The following is a 15558-nucleotide window of genomic DNA, read 5'->3' as shown; positions in this document are numbered from 1 at the left end:
TTATTAATTAAGGTACTAGGCAACGCTTTTGGAAGTATCGGTTGATAGAGCACATATCACATTGGTTTGCACTACATATATTGATCATTACATAAACTTGGTAGAAATACTATTCGATATCACCGTTCCGGTATGTGGCACTGATTGACCTGTGTATGGGGGAATAACATGTAGCTCCCTGTTTTATAGAGGTGAGCTTACATTATGGGCTGGAAATATGAGTTTATGCTCCTTAGAAGAAGTGAGAGAGGCATTTTCATGCGGAGAATCAGAACGTGTCAAGTTATCAGTAGTAAAGCATCGTTTTCAAACCTGCACCGGCGGAGAAGCTTTTCAGCTGCAACGAAATGTAACAGCAACACCTAGCCATGGGGCTTATAATTTACCCAAATCTGAAAGGCTAGAATTTTGCCAATATACCTGATAGAAAGAAAAGTTCGTGTAAGCGTCAAGCACACATTTTCTCGACTAAAGAATCTGACGATCAACCAACCACCTAACTTGAGAGATGGTCATACCTTATCGATGCAGTGTAAATGTCGGGCTTCTAATGTATCTCAATGAACTCCACACGCGAAGGGTGTGTTTTCTATCTCAATTTGGCTGCCCATAGTCCTATAAAATGGCAGGTCAGTCGCCTAGTAAGCTATGCGGCCTACGCTGACTGTGGTAGCATGCGCAAATTCTACCTCGGGTTTTCCCCACATCGTAGAACGCATATAATGGTAAGAGATCATTACTAGGTCACTTGTTGGGTCCATTTTTCAACTTCCAATGTACGTATTATCATTACTGTAAGCAACAGAATCTCTCAATCAGAAAACACGCGTAATCTTATATGAATGAATAAGGGAAAGACCCAATCTCAGAAATACAATGTTCCTGTTATTTTAGAGTAATAAATATCTCGGCAAGCGAAGATTACTCGCAATGAAAATGAAAAAATGTGTGATTCCCCGAATCTGAAACAAATTTCGCTTGTAGACAAAGCCGGCAGTAACGATAAGAAGGTACGACTAGTATCGTTGTTTGCCAGAGACTTAATCAATTTGAATTCGTAAAGATATCCATCGTTTGATGCAAACTATACCAAATTTAGAGCAATGAAAGAAAAAGTGTAAACGTATGATAGCAATACCAAAGGAACTAATGCGTTGTGTGCCGAGAAAGAATAAAAACCCGACTGACGCGTGCAGTTCTCGCATCATAAAAGCCGTCCGGATGATATTTCGGGTCATATGCGTCTACATTATAGGTGGGATGGTAACCTTTAGGGTTGTGTCGGTAATGGTAACCATGCGGATTATGCTCCGGGTGATACGCATATGGTAAATCCTGCGGATGGAAGCCATATAGGTTGAATTCTTTGTGGTAGCTATGCTGGTTGTACTTAGAATAATAGCCGTGTGTATTTGGGTGAAGATGATGACCTAGCGAATTGTAGACGAAGTTGTAGCCCTGGGGATTGTAGTGCGGATGGTAACAGTAGGGTGGTATCCGAATGGAGGTTTCCCCGTGTGGTAACCGTGTGGATTACTCCGGGGGTGGTAGCCCTGCGGAGTATTATGCTAGTCGTATGCGTACTCGTCGTCGTCTTCTTCTTGAGGCATCTCGGCTTGAGCTGTCACTGCGGATGATTGCTTCTGGCCTTCTTCCCGCCCCTCTTCCTCCCTCCAGTTACCAATGAGCGTGGTAATGTAGGCCTCTGGAACGCAACCAATTTCTTTTACCTTGACGTTGTACTGAATGGGATGATGAATGCCATAATAGATACGAGAAGCGGGATCTAAGTTCGATTCATTTGTCGCCATGACGACAGGTAAGGATGCTTTGGTAATACCTCTTTCGCCTTGGATGAGATTAGGCTCCTGGCCCCATGAATAAGCGATACCGTGTTCTGCTGCTCTGACACCTCTCTTGGTTGTTGCATTTCCTGAATATGTAAAGATTGGGCAAGCATAGCAAAACTCACGTCTCTGACGGACTACGACGAAGCGTCGAATATTCGTGTAGACGAGATTGCCTTTCCACCTTACAGTATTGATGGAACCAGAAGTGTTGTAGTCGGTTGGGTTGCATGGAGATGCATTGACCCCTGCTGCTTCGTTCATGATGACGGAAAACACCCTCCCCTCATGGAAGAACGCTTTGGTCCTGACGAAGTATGCAGGATCGACTTCCTCATAATGAAGGGTTGACGGCCCGTCATAGGTTCCCTTAATACTGTCGCCTTCGCCCCTAGGCAATCGACGAACATGACCAACGTTGGTATTTCTATAATGAGAGACCCCCTGGGGCAAGTTATTCATCGGCAATGAAGCATCCTGAGAGTACCCCGATGCTGTGTAATTTGCGTATTGCCCTTGAGCAGCATACTCTGAAGGGGCTTGAGAGGGGTAGTATTCTGGCATGAAGCCATGGTTTTGCGGAGCCCCATAGGAGACGTTCGGCTGGAGATACGAAGCGCTCGCACCTGCACTTGATACTCCTGAATTATAAACATGCCTAACGACACATCCCGGAGTCAACAGGTTGTACGCGAGATCGCTGCGTTGTCGTACTTGAGAGTTCCTGTACAACAGTTATGTAGTATTCTTAAGTAGCACGCTCATCAAGACGTACGAGAGTAATGTTGCTGACGGATCTTGCTGGGGTTGCCAGCCAACTGGCATCCATTCCGCTGATTACAATTAGTTGTTGTCTCGGTGTATAGGTAGCAAGCACTGACAGACGTTATTCAATGTACGAAAGTATCGTTTTTGATTGGGATCCCATTGCACAATTGGCTGAGACATTGTTGGGCGGCATGCCGTACAACATGACCCGACCTCTTGTAGCTCTAGTCATTGCTACATCAACTGGGACGATTCGAATTTAAGTACCCAGTGGACGGCCACGGGCGTGCGGCTCTGCGATTTTGGAGACAGCACATACAGTGCAAAGTATGCAGCATCGTCTAATCGCGGTTCACATGCCCCAAACATAGCGTTCACAACGTGAGTGTGATTCGATGGGGCACCCGCGGTGTTGGCTGCGCCAGGCTGAGGAGGGTTGCGGACCCCAGCAGCTAGCACACGCGAGCTTTGGAATGTCACGCCGCTTTTATTCTTTGCAATCAAATTGCACTTCCGCCGGGTTCGAGGGGTGGTGCAAGTTTCTGCAAGGTGCGTTGTCTTATCTAAGAGGCTTGTCGCTAAAGTACGCATTATGTCCCTCTGTCGCCTTCGATGCTAGGCCATCTGCATCCCGATGACCTCTTACAGCCTTTCAAAGTACCCGTAGGAAATGATCATCAGCGCTCAATATCACGCGTGGGCATTCAGACGCATACTTCACCAAGCCCCAAAAGCACATTCCATCTGGTATGCAGATGGCCTTGGTATTGTTTTTAAACGATAAGGTTGACATACGGATAGTATCACGTTAGCACAATGACAGACACTACTCATATCCTGCCTTCTCTCCAAAAGTGTCGTTGAGATTGTATCCGGTCTCACATGGTCGTTCCTTTGACGTTGTAGAGGCCTTTCCTGCACGCGACCGCGAGTTCTTACCCGATCTTGCCTATCATCAAGCCAAAAAAAAGCCTCATGGAGCCTAAAGCAGGCCCAAACCATCGATCGATGTCTCAAGCTCTCTCGCAAACCAACGCACCGTTGACTTCCCTACCAAAGCCGACTGTAAATATACCCGGCCTTCCCACCACACCAGAACAGTATGAAGGATCTGTCGACCGGATCGAGGAAGAACAGGAGGCTTTGCGAGATGCTCGAGATGATCTAGTTGGATCACGTTTCCGACTCTATACCAAACGCCGAGATTTTCGGGCCCTCCAAGAGAAGGCAGAGACTGAAGCAGGCGCAGCTTTCGAACTAGTGAGACGCTATCTCTACAGCCAGGGTCTTAATCTTCCAACCCATATCGAGAATGCGATTTCAGAAGCAGCAGAGTTGAGGGATACTCTTGCAGAGCAGAGTGCTCATCTCGAGGAAGCCGAAGAGACCTACAATCTGGAAGAATGGAGGTATACGCAGAAGGAAACTAATTTTGTGGAAGGACTGTCAGGGATTTTTCCTGTGTCGAATGCATACAGCTTGCCTAGGCCACTGCTAGAAACGCGCGGTGTTGATCCAGGAAGTGTGACGCAATTTTCTTTTGGTCGTTCGAACGTACAGGATACTTCCGGTTCTCTGGAAGGACTAGAAACACCTCTTAGTTCTCTAGCGAACGGACCGAGTGTGACTACCTTAGAAGACCTTGATCAAATCCGGATATCTGAGTTGCATGAGGCTGCAGAATCTTCGAACGATTATTCAACCTCACTGCCACATCATGCCACCCCAACTCAAACTGAAGAGGCTATGCACGCTCTACCGCATCCTTACAGCGAGAACGATCTCAACTACGCACGAATCAATTGGTCTACCACTCGTAGGCGTATCGATAACTGGCTTTTCGAAATCTTGTCAAAGTCGCAGCTCCAAAAAGGGCTGCTTAAGACTTTGGTGCCAACGGATGATATTGATGACGACGCCTGGTGGCAGCTCGTCGTTGAAAATTGGAGCTCAGATAATCCGGATACTGGGTCTTTCCATACTGGAGACACTACAGCATCAGGTACAACTACTAGTCGCCATTCTATCTCGATTACTACCATGAAAAATCTATTTGAATCGCCGGTGACTCTCGACTCTGAGACAAAACCATCGCCTGTAGTCCCGCTACTTTCTGGAGATCAGATCGTTGAGACGTTGGGGATTGTCAATTTTCCGAGTACTATCGAGCTCAACGATCTCATTGATTCCTTACCCAAGCATGTCAGCTTTATGGAGCGATCTCCAAGCGCCCGTTCCATGTGCATCGAGTCTACCGTCATGGCACGTGCATTTTCGGGCAAGAGCGATTGTACATTTTCTGCCAATGAAGCTTATAACTCTTGTACATCGTTTGAAAATGGTGGTACAATCATCCGCGAGGAGCAGCCTGAGAGAGCGAGGCACAAATCTTTACCCGAACAAATGCAGCAAGGGATAACAAACATGATTGTCGACGACGAAAGGGAACCTAAATTGGGTCTTACATTCGCCTCTGATAATAATTCTCCGACGGACAGACCTCAAAGTCTGGATAAAGTTCAGTCAACAGCACCCCAAGTCCCTCCTTCCCTTTCGACGTCAACTAGGTCGCAATCCCCTGAGAGTGCACGTGGACATCTAACCACTTCACTCAGTCAATTCTATCAAATATATCCGACTCTCCAAACAATGTCGTGCACGAAACTGCCAAAATCCAGATCAAACTCTCAGGGCGCAAAGACGCAGGCCTCCCCACGCCTTTACCAACCTTACATTAGGATCGACAGCCCAGAACCCTGGAGCTTACCACTCGTTCGCCTAACCCCATTCTCAGATGTAGTCTATCATAACAATCCTCATCGAATTGAAAACCTTCCCTTCGTGTCTTTCCAGGACTCGCCATATCAAGTTCCCGAACCTTCCAAGATATCCGGATCCTCTTCACATAGTGTGTAAAGATAGACCGGCTTTTAGACTACATACGGTTCATCTTTTCTAACCTGAAATTTTCTGGAACCGCCGCAACATTTCTGGTATGGTGCTTGTATATCTCTCTTGGCTTTTGAACGGTTTCATGTTCGACGCTCCAAGGAGGTTACCTTGCTCGGCACTCTAATATGCGTGAACAGTTTAATCAGACTCGCCGGTTGGTACAATTCGTAGCGCTGGCCTCACTTTCTTATTAAGAACCCAGTGGCTTTGAGCCTTGACGATAATCCCTGCTTTTGTTCTAGGATGGCACCTTTTCGGCTCAGTCTTCTCGTTACGGCCCTCATGACTTCAATACTTCACGACAAGCCACCCAGGACATGGAAAACCTACCTATCACAGCATCATTCTTCTCCGTCTGGCCCATGCTTTTCTGGTCTGGTGCTCCAGCACTTTAGCAGCAAGACCTGGAATCTGCAGGTTAGGATGCGTTAGGAACGAACATGAATCACAATGATCCAAGGCTTAGCTGCGATGACGCGTTTGTGGAAATAGTTCAGGAGCACGCATGTGTACCAGCCAGAATGTATGAATGGATATTTGGATATTTGGATACCTACACCACTGATTCTATACATCCTTTTTGGTTTTTTGGTCTACTAGGTATGCCTACCAGGTGTATCCCTTTTGGTATGTTGCTCTGCTATCCTTTCCGTATCATATTCTCCACTTGACTCTATTGCATGAACCCCTTGATTACCCGACCGATCAGCCTATCGACTTTCGGTTTCGATGTCTACCTGTGCAACCTACGGCACGTATTGCTATTTTTGAATTAGGTCCATCACCCGAGCATCTCACGAAACGCCGCTATACTCACAATTTGCACATTCGCATACCCTGCAGTTCTGTGCGCACGCCCATTCAAATCAGACTTCGTGTTACTGTACCCGAAATCTCATTGAGCGATCATCTTCCAATCAATCTCGGTCCAATAGTTGTGTCTCAGCAAGGACACATGTGCACAACTCTCTTGCAGGGTGCCGCACGCTGCCGTAACTTTCATTGCACCACGCGCTCATCTCCTTGAAACAGAAGTCATTGGCTAAAAGGCAGGCAGACAAGTCGTGAATGGGCCATGTCGTGCAGGTGTGTCGCGTCGGCATCGCATAACTAACAGGGAGTTTCATCACTGCCCCGCATCGGTTGGTTCCTTTCGGTCGCGAGATCAGTGCCGAGAAACAGGGACGTCAGCGAAGTACGGCAGTGCATTTGGATTACCAACTTTCATGTAAGACGGAGAATCAGACGGAGAATCCTACGAGCAGTGAGAGTCGAATGGAGTCCGGCAAAGCTCAAATCCCGTGGGCATGCTCCCGTTGGCATACTCCCGTTGGGCCTTCCTTTTGCGGAATGGGAAGGGGCAGTCGGGTCGCGGTATTTTCGCCGCTTTATCGATCGGTGTTGCGGCTACTCTGGCGGGAAGCAAATAGTGCGATGCATTATTTTCCATCATATCATGATATGAAAGTATCGGCAAAATTTGATAGATTCCTGCGAACACATGTTCACAAAGCTTTGCTAGGTTTATCCCGTGCGCTAGTGGAATTTATCTGTAGAGTTCTGCCTGAGGCTCACGAGAGGGCGGCAGGGCGGAGAAAATCAGCCCCACTCCCACGCCGGCGGCACGGACTTTCAACCAATACTTCAGCCGGTGAGCTCGACTCCAGCCAGGAGCACATATTTGAAGGACTTAGAAGACTCCACTGTTTCTACAGAAGATGTCACACTCAAGAAATTATAGACCTTTTCGGCTAAACCTGCCGCAATCCATGCAACCAAGTACGAATAGGTAACAATCTGCGATCGACGTCAGATTGAGTTTAAGAAGCGGTCCTCCAGTTCGTAGATCAGTGTTCCTGCATGCTTCTTCACATTTCCCCCCTAAATATGTACTGTAATGCCTTACTTCTTAGTACCTAGCAAAGTTTATGTTTGGTTATGGGAATAATCACTCCTGTAGGCCTTTTTGCCTAAGCTACTGCGCGAGGAAGTACGTCTCTCGAGTCGGCAAAGAAATCCTCGGTTCCCAAATAAACCTGCTCGAACATGCAATGCTGATGGCTTGGCAAGGCGAACGCCTGCTCGAGCTTGGATGACAATGAAGCCTGGGCGTTTCATGTAGTCCTCCAGGCGTAAAACTGTCAGACTGTCACGTACTGCTAGATCAAGTCTGGCATGTGACGTCTAGTTACCAAGGCGATAGATAAGCCTGCCTCAGGCTGCAGCTTGCACAACACATAAGACTTGACACCATATACACCGGCACGCTGTTTTAACTTTACCAAGCCACCCGCATGTTATAGCTGAACGTGGCTACCTTGTTTCTATCCCCCTTCATCTCGTCACCAAGCGCCGACTCGTCTCAATCACGTTTTGAACCAATTGCGGACTCTACCCCGACTGTGGCCCTTCGTGGTGGTCGAGGCATTCAACCGAGCGCCCTGATACCGATCCCATGAAACCATGTAACATCTGCTATAGGTCGCAACGGCTTCTAAAGAGTCTTACTCCCAATCACGATTCATTGAGTCGTGCCGCTGCCTTAATTGGCCTGTCAATTATCTTCCTAGTCACGGACGAGGATGTCCGTCCGAGGCGAGTCTGTGCCGTATGCCAGCGTGCTATCAGTGCTGTCACTGTATTGGCTTCAGGCGTATGGTATGCGTGTCTATCGAAACGATCAAGTGAGCTGATCGCGCCAACTTGGTGTAGGTAGGAAGACAGCGGCGCGTGAATCCGGACGTATGAGACCGCGGCCAGATTCTCGCAATCAAATTATGACACGATGTGGGCGTCCGCGGAGCACAGCTTCTTAAGGAGGTGATTTGGCAGGGTACAACTTGTCACACGCACGAATCGTATCGGAATCTTGAGTGGGGTACGATTGATGGATGATCTCATGCAGCCGCCTTTTCTCACAACCTTGACTCTACTTGTGTGCAGACACGGCAGTGTCGCAGACGGGGAGCTAGCATGCCATGCGGATGAAGTGGGGTTGACAGGGTTTTCGGGCCGTTGCGAACTGATCGACAAGGGATGCACCTCTGATGGTTGTACGAGGGAGAAATCAAGTTTGCAACAAGCCCTATGTTTAGTACGAAAGCACGCATCGCTACGTCTCACTACTCGTGGTGCAAACTTTGTTGCGCATTACGAAGAGGCTCAGCCACCGGAACGCGGCGTTTCAACCCACCGCAACGAGCCGCGGCAGCAACCGCCCAAGGCATCGGCTGATGCGAGATCCCGGAATAGCGGGAAGTAAGCCTACGATTTCGCCTTTCCATCGGCCCGTGGTGATTCGGAGTCGAATAGTTCCGATTCCTCGGTTAGGTTATCCTGGCTCTTAGTTGAATGATCGAGGCCGTCGCGGTGAGAGCGGCGGTAGGCGAGCAACTACTTACGATTGGAGTATGGGTAAAGCATCCAAGCGTTTGGTTACAGTACCCGCCATACGTCGAGCTGAGCGCCTAAACAGGTCCACGCAGGTTTGCCTACTTTTGCCTTCATGTCACTAGTGCAAGCGTGTGCGGTGGGCGAGACCTAGGCGCTCGTTTTGTCCCTTGCTCTGGAAGAAGCATCGTACTGTTGATCGGTGTATTCACGTGTGACAATATCAAGGACTTGGCGTCTCTACCTCCCCCTCAGGCTGAGCCGCACGGTTTTCCGGTAGTGACGGGGGCCCGCGAAGATAGGCCTGTTGAGGGTTGAGCACTCAAGGACCTTTGTGTGTTTGTGATTTGATAGGGCGCAAGAAAGGCTCCATGATACCCGATGATAGTCTCAGCCTGGTGTTCTGTTCACCCATTCCTCGATCTTTCAACTACTCTCAAGTACGGTCACACTGAGTTGATGCTCTAGATGACCAATGTTCGAAGAGTATCGTTACACTAAATCTAGAATAAATATTTAAAAGCTGCTCTGAGAGTTGTCTGAACAACCTAATAAAACAGTATCAATGTAGACCCCAAACACCAAATGATCACCCCAAGATGTACCCCATGCTATATAAGCAAATGTTGATTTGAAACTCCGTGCGTCAAAATTGCTGTGATGAAATGCCAAATCTTTGAGAACACGGGCGTACGAAAAGGAAAAAGTCTCCAATAAGGATACGTCATAACTCTGAATGAGTATACTTCCGGTTCAAAGTATCCCGATGACACTAGGACAAAACTAAGTGAATACTCACTAATGCCAGCAGCGCGGACCTGGGGGCCTTTGGGGTAACTGACTCGAGTGTTAAAAGCCAAGCGCTGTCTTAAACTGACTTCCTCCTTCCACAGCAGAACTTATAGCCCCCGAAAAGCTTCTCCGAGCTGGACATCCCGTCTTCGATGCTCCCACTATGTCGGAATGTCAGATTATCTTTCATGGGGCTCCCCCAGAAGGTGATTTACTCACAGTGTACATCGTGTCATTAGCACCGAGCGTTGCACCTGTGCTCTGACTACGCTGTCGCTTCTTGAAAAGGAGTTCACGGACTCGAGTACGAGAACTTCTGGACCGTTCGCTACGTAGAGATATTGAACGAGGTATTACTGGAGTTACGTTCACGCGAATTTCGTGGATACAAGCGGGTTCGAAGTCTGTTCCTGTGTTCTTAACTTGTGTTGAATGGCGAGCTGACATGAAAACTGCGGTTTGTGGTGGAGTTTCCCTAGTTTCCAAGTGCGCGTTTTCGATGAATGGAATCTTTTGTGGCTCCGTGACAGTGATGGTCGGTATTTCTGCTCCATCGTAGGTCTCTGGCCCTCTTGGTATATCCCGAGGGTGCACTCTGTCCTTGTCAAGGTTGTGGTATTCGTCGTAATTGCTAGCATCTGGTAATTGACAATCAATTGTATCATAACCATGATGGCTGTCTTTGCGTATTGCCGATTGTGGGTGGGAAGATATTTCAAATGTTTCTGGTCGAAATTTCGATAATTCTGCTGCGAACTTGTCATCGGTTGAGACATGTAGGTCGGAAACCGCCGAGCCAACAATGAGGGGGGTGGCATTATGATCTTCAGTTTCGGTGGCATCTTCGGAAGTCGTTTTGGAAGATAGAGGCAAAGGAATATAACACGGTTCCTCAGTGATTGCATGAGTTCCGTCGTCGCATCCCTCTGTTCGGCCGAAAATGTAAGTTTCCAGTACTCTTCCACACTCGAGGTTGTCTATATAACCAGCAGGTCGGGTTTCGGTGGGTATGTCTTCGATCTCATCCTGCATATGTGCACCTGAGCTATCAGCACCCCAATTTCTCGCTGCCCAGTCTTCAAGCAATCCATCGTTTTCAGCTTGGATCCCAACACTATGGAGCGTGTTCAGATAGAGATTCCTATACACAGCGTTCTCCTTTAGATCTTTCAGAAGCCAGTCTTGTATCCTTTGCCTCACCGAGGGATCTCCAGATAGTATCGGGATTGCACTTTCGGTTAAGGCCCGTGTCATAGGGTACGAGGTAAACGGTATTTGCTTTTGGATATCATATGAATCAGAGTTGCGTCTTCGTATAGCTGATGCCTCGAGCTCATGCTGCACCAAATCTTCCTTTAGCCGTTGTGCGTCAACTTCGCGGTGGGCCATCCTCCCCAGAACGTCAAAATACACGGCCTCAAAATCGGAAGGAGACGCATCCTCGAGTGTTTCTCCATCCTTGGACAGTATACCACCACTTCTTGCATCGATGCGTCTAGCTTGCTCGTGACGCAAGATATCGAACTCCTTCCTCAGTTCATCAAGCTCAGCAACAGCCGCATCGTGATCTCTATTTATCGATGGCAACTGGTCGTATGTTGGTGACGACAGCGTTGGTGGATGAGACGGAGGAGGAGGAAGTGGATACTGGGGTGAGAAAGGTTGAAAAGAAGGAATGAAATTTGGGGGCGGTGGTGGCGGAGGAGGAGGAGGCATATGGAGTGGATTTGCCGTAGCCGTACTAGGGGGTTGGAGGTCGATCATCTGAGAAATGAGCTCCTGGATATCAAACTGGTAAAACTCATTTTCCATAACCATGAAGTTCCACTCAGCACCGGTGAGGGCGCCTTCAGCCTGGAGATGGTCCGCCTCTAAAACCCCAAGTTCATTTCGTGCCATTTCGACATGTGTATGATCTGTCACGATTGCTAACACGTTGCCGTTGTTTTGATTCGCATACTGGCGGACAGAATTCATGAAAACTGCCTCGGCATCGCCAGCTATAACCCGCTTCTCTCGAATCTTTTGTGCAGATGCTCTGACGTTCTCTCGTTGAATGAGTACTCGTTCTCGGGCTTTTGCCAATTTCTCCTGAGCTTTTGACAAGTCTTGCAGCTGTTTTCGAGTGTCGAAGATCAGTTCTTGGTTCGATCTTGTCTGTTGCTCGCCCTGCGCAGCCTGAGCGAGAGGCTGCACGTCTGCGTAGTTCAGTGGGAATGACATTGCATGGCAATATATCTCGAGTCACGAGCGATGATTTTTGCATCTCTATAGGGATTTTGTAGAAATGCTTGCTCGTGGCTTTCATTGTCGAAAGATAGTCACATCTTTTGTGGGTCTTATCGGGCTGGACTTGTGGTATCAGTGAGGCTACGCGACAGCAAATAGTTGTTTGGGGCTGGCCCACCGCATACGTGGGCTGATGTCAAAGGGTCTACTCATATGCTTGAGCACAGAAAGTGACTGCATTAATCGGACATGTTATCATGTGGTCGATGGCTGCGCTGTGGAGGAAGAGACGACGACGTTCGAGCTGGAATCTGCAGGCGTATGCGCGAGGAAAATGACTTGAGGATTTCAGGCAAATGGTATTGCGACAACAATTCAGCCCCTGGCTAGGTATACCCTTATTGATCGTACAGGCTGGTCTCCTAAATTGTTTGTCCGCGCTGGGGGGTGCCAGGTGATCCTGCACCAAGCCACCGGGATGCGATACACCGGCCTTGCCTTTTCCGGCAGATGCAATGTCGCCCGTTAGCGCAGGAATGTTGCAACCACACAGGCCCACCAATCCCTGTAGCGCTGCCGCCACACCCTGCTCACCATCCCGCAGTGGGTAACATGGACGCCTTCGGGGCATGCACCTAGCATTCTGGGGCCGACGCAGCTAAAACGCAACAATGCAATCAGATTGTGTGGGACCCCTCCCCCCTCCACCCTTCTATGGAATCGATGAATCACAGCTCACTGCAGAGCCTCAAAATCTCGGCAACTCGAACCATGTGTGGATATAAAGCAACACCAACCGCGTTACGGAGGTGGAGCTCTAGCTGTGGCATCAGGCAACATGGCGAACAACGGATACTGGACTTGGAGTCCGCCGGACGACGATTATTACCACGTCACTTACGACGTCTCTGGTAAGCCATACATGACAGGTTTCAGCCTGGTTGCGCTTTACAACAGCACTAAAAACCTTAGGAACTCCCATGTACCAGTGGGCGAAACAGGCCAACGCAACAACACACTCACGCGCCAGACATGACTCCGTTTACCAGGATCCTCCTACAGACCCAGGTATACGAATCTACTCCCTATCTCCGTCTATATTGGCTGAAACCCCTTCATAGTGCCGCAGGATATCCGAGCTTACCTGCCCGGCTTTATAGCTGGAACACCAGATAGAGGTTGGACCGAGGATTTGGACCAATGTGATTGACGAGGCCATAGCATGCATGCTTCAGCGACTGACTAGGAACAGCCTATAAAATGCGGACTGGGCGAGAAGCGTGGAGGTTTTTCCAAGTCGGCAAAGTCTTCGCCATGCTTTACTCCGAGCCTGCAGGAGCTCAATCGAATTTCGGCAACGATGATGCGTATTCTTACGTGCGGTTCAACCAAGTGGTCTATTCAACCATCCGTCGCTTCATAGTAGCCGAGGTACATCAGGGGTTTGTTTACGCATGGTATGACCATCAAATCATCCTATAGAGTCCATGCACACTGACTAGCATCAGCGCAATCTCAACTTACTCCAATCGCGGCACTTTGAAGCCAGGATGTATCCCGGCCGAACATTCTATCGTTTACTTCACTGGTACAGATCCTCGAACCTGCTTCTTTGAAGGCGAAAACGGCATGACCAAAGAACCCATAGCGGTCATACGAACCGACGAAGATGATCGTTTGGTCATGAAACCAGAGTCTCGCGTTAGATTCGGCAAGAAGTTCCCAATCGAAAAGAACGTCAAAGTCAAAGACATCGGCCAAGTTCACCCTCAACACATGAGTAAGTTCTCGGCGTACTATGCGGAGTACTAATGAGATATACTCGACATCCTACGTTCTGCTACAACACACCCACGTTCCACGGCTGTTTTCCCATTTTCAAATTGCGATATACGTTAGTTTGCCATAGTGTTTTCCACGTTACCAGATTGAACATTTTCATGTTGTCTTCCGTATCCCATACTTTACAGCAAGGCCTAATACTATACATATATATAAATATATCCTACGTTACAAAATCCACCAGCTCCTTTTGTCGTGATCGCGTGTCGTTCCTCACTGACGAATTAGCGCAATTTGGGATCGAATCCAAGTATTAATGGTCTTCGAGACTACGTTCATCCTTGTGCTCAACCGCAGGCTTTCTTTACATGATTCAACCTTGCTTCATTTCAACCTTCCTGGATGCAGTGCTGGATTTCAATATCTTTTTTTTCATTCGCAGTGGAAAGCTCACGCCGAAGAACGACAGAATTCAACCAAAGCCCATTGCATGCATTAGGACAAGGTTGGAACATCTCTCTAGGAGTAGCGATGTATATGAGTCAGACCACATAAAAGTCCCCCATAAGCTGCGTTTCTAGTCAGCTATCGCCCGTATGACTCTTATTACACCGCGCAACACCACATGCGCGACGAATCTCTGCCTGAATTCTACACTAGGTAATGAAATATGAGTATGCAGCTTGTAACTTACACTGGCTTGCTGTAGTTTTTGTGTGAGACACCTATCTGACTCAAGTCGCATGTACAGCTCAAAAGGCAACGGGCAGAATCTAGGCAATCCTTCGGACCCATAGGTGAGATGGAGGCGGTGTGTTGTGTTTAGCTCCGTTGCAGGGACTGGGCAATCTTTCCGACATCACGGCCTGGTTCTTGCAGCGAAGCATCCCGAAAAGTATTCACACCCGGAAGTTTTGAGGGTGTCTAATATCGCATCGACGTTGGAATAAAGTTAGGATGAGTGGCAACATCAAATTAGCGTTAGCTTAAATTTTTGAGGTCCTTCGTGTTGGTGCCTCAGGCAGTAGGCACTAACCTCGCAAAGATGAGGTACCTTGAACCCGCGGACATTGCAATGCAGGAGGTAAGCCTTCCGATGCTAGGGTCCTTCACTTAGTTCGACGACGGGGGCCATTAGATAGTGTAGAACCAATTGTTGATATTCAGCTGAGCGTGCCCCGATCTGGCGGTAATTGGGTGCCTAAAGTCCTTACAAGTTGACGCTACCATCACACCATTGCCTGTTAGTAAGATTTTGAGCCTCATTATCGTGTATCAGCTTATTCCACAGTCCTATCAAGGCTTATACATTGCAAAGACTCGTTGTCCTCATTCTCACCCGCATGAGGCTGGATAGTGGCGGGAATTGGAGTTACGCCTGTTCCATCACGTACGCCGATACTTCTCGGAGGAGCAAATATGAACTCTACGAAAAAAAGTGCTAATAAGCTCCATGCAACTTCGTGCGAAAATGTCTCTCTAGATAGTATGTTACGATCGTATTATCATGTTGCTCTCGATTTGCCGAAACCTATTTGCCTTATCTTCTGCGCGATTTGCCTTCTTTTCAGGCAAATACGCCGCGTCGGTTAAAGCAGCGCCTCATAGTACAGGTGACACCGGGTTCGCACCAATCAACTAGTATGCATCCCGCGAGAACTGTATCAGAGCTCATCATTGGTCAAATAGAATATGTTCGAAGCTGTGATTGCATTCCATTATGATTGGAATGTCATCGGCCGGTACACAAATCGCAATCCCACCAATGAACGCATTTTTCTCGCCTTAATCTTGGATT

At 48.2% G+C, this 15558-nt stretch overlaps 5 protein-coding genes across 5 annotated transcripts; 3 read left to right on the top strand and 2 right to left on the bottom strand.

The window, feature by feature from the left end:
• Nucleotides 1-1568: 1568 nt before the first annotated feature.
• K460DRAFT_403996 (uncharacterized protein) lies at nucleotides 1569-2795 on the bottom strand (the record flags this gene model as incomplete). Its single annotated transcript, XM_040936686.1, has 3 exons — nucleotides 1569-2571; nucleotides 2623-2680; nucleotides 2729-2795. The coding sequence occupies 3 exons, from the start codon at nucleotides 2793-2795 to the stop codon at nucleotides 1569-1571; spliced, it is 1128 nt and encodes a 375-aa protein (XP_040791289.1).
• Nucleotides 2796-3623: 828 nt separating this feature from the next.
• On the top strand, nucleotides 3624-5531 carry K460DRAFT_403995 (uncharacterized protein; the record flags this gene model as incomplete). The annotated part of the gene is made up of 1 exon (XM_040936685.1): nucleotides 3624-5531. One exon carries the CDS (start codon nucleotides 3624-3626, stop codon nucleotides 5529-5531), a length of 1908 nt encoding a protein of 635 aa, XP_040791288.1.
• Nucleotides 5532-8454: 2923 nt separating this feature from the next.
• Nucleotides 8455-9275, top strand: K460DRAFT_353668 (uncharacterized protein; the record flags this gene model as incomplete). Its single annotated transcript, XM_040931731.1, has 2 exons — nucleotides 8455-8825; nucleotides 9083-9275. 2 exons carry the CDS (start codon nucleotides 8455-8457, stop codon nucleotides 9273-9275), a joined length of 564 nt encoding a protein of 187 aa, XP_040791287.1.
• A 172-nt stretch (nucleotides 9276-9447) lies between these two features.
• On the bottom strand, nucleotides 9448-12183 carry K460DRAFT_80187 (uncharacterized protein). Its single transcript, XM_040938701.1, has 3 exons — nucleotides 12157-12183; nucleotides 9969-12096; nucleotides 9448-9910 (listed from the first exon to the last, which is right to left on the bottom strand). The coding sequence occupies exons 2-3, from the start codon at nucleotides 11970-11972 to the stop codon at nucleotides 9857-9859; spliced, it is 2058 nt and encodes a 685-aa protein (XP_040791286.1). The 5' UTR covers nucleotides 11973-12096; nucleotides 12157-12183; the 3' UTR covers nucleotides 9448-9856.
• A 610-nt stretch (nucleotides 12184-12793) lies between these two features.
• K460DRAFT_335139 (uncharacterized protein) lies at nucleotides 12794-13985 on the top strand. Its single transcript, XM_040930937.1, has 5 exons — nucleotides 12794-12889; nucleotides 12951-13046; nucleotides 13100-13180; nucleotides 13231-13435; nucleotides 13487-13985. Exons 1-5 carry the CDS (start codon nucleotides 12817-12819, stop codon nucleotides 13788-13790), a joined length of 759 nt encoding a protein of 252 aa, XP_040791285.1. The 5' UTR covers nucleotides 12794-12816; the 3' UTR covers nucleotides 13791-13985.
• Nucleotides 13986-15558: the final 1573 nt, after the last annotated feature.

This window comes from Cucurbitaria berberidis (assembly GCF_010015615.1).
Source record: "Cucurbitaria berberidis CBS 394.84 unplaced genomic scaffold K460scaffold_2, whole genome shotgun sequence".
Classification (NCBI taxonomy): Eukaryota; Fungi; Ascomycota; class Dothideomycetes; order Pleosporales; family Cucurbitariaceae; genus Cucurbitaria; species Cucurbitaria berberidis.
This window is presented reverse-complemented; position numbering and strand designations above follow the sequence as displayed.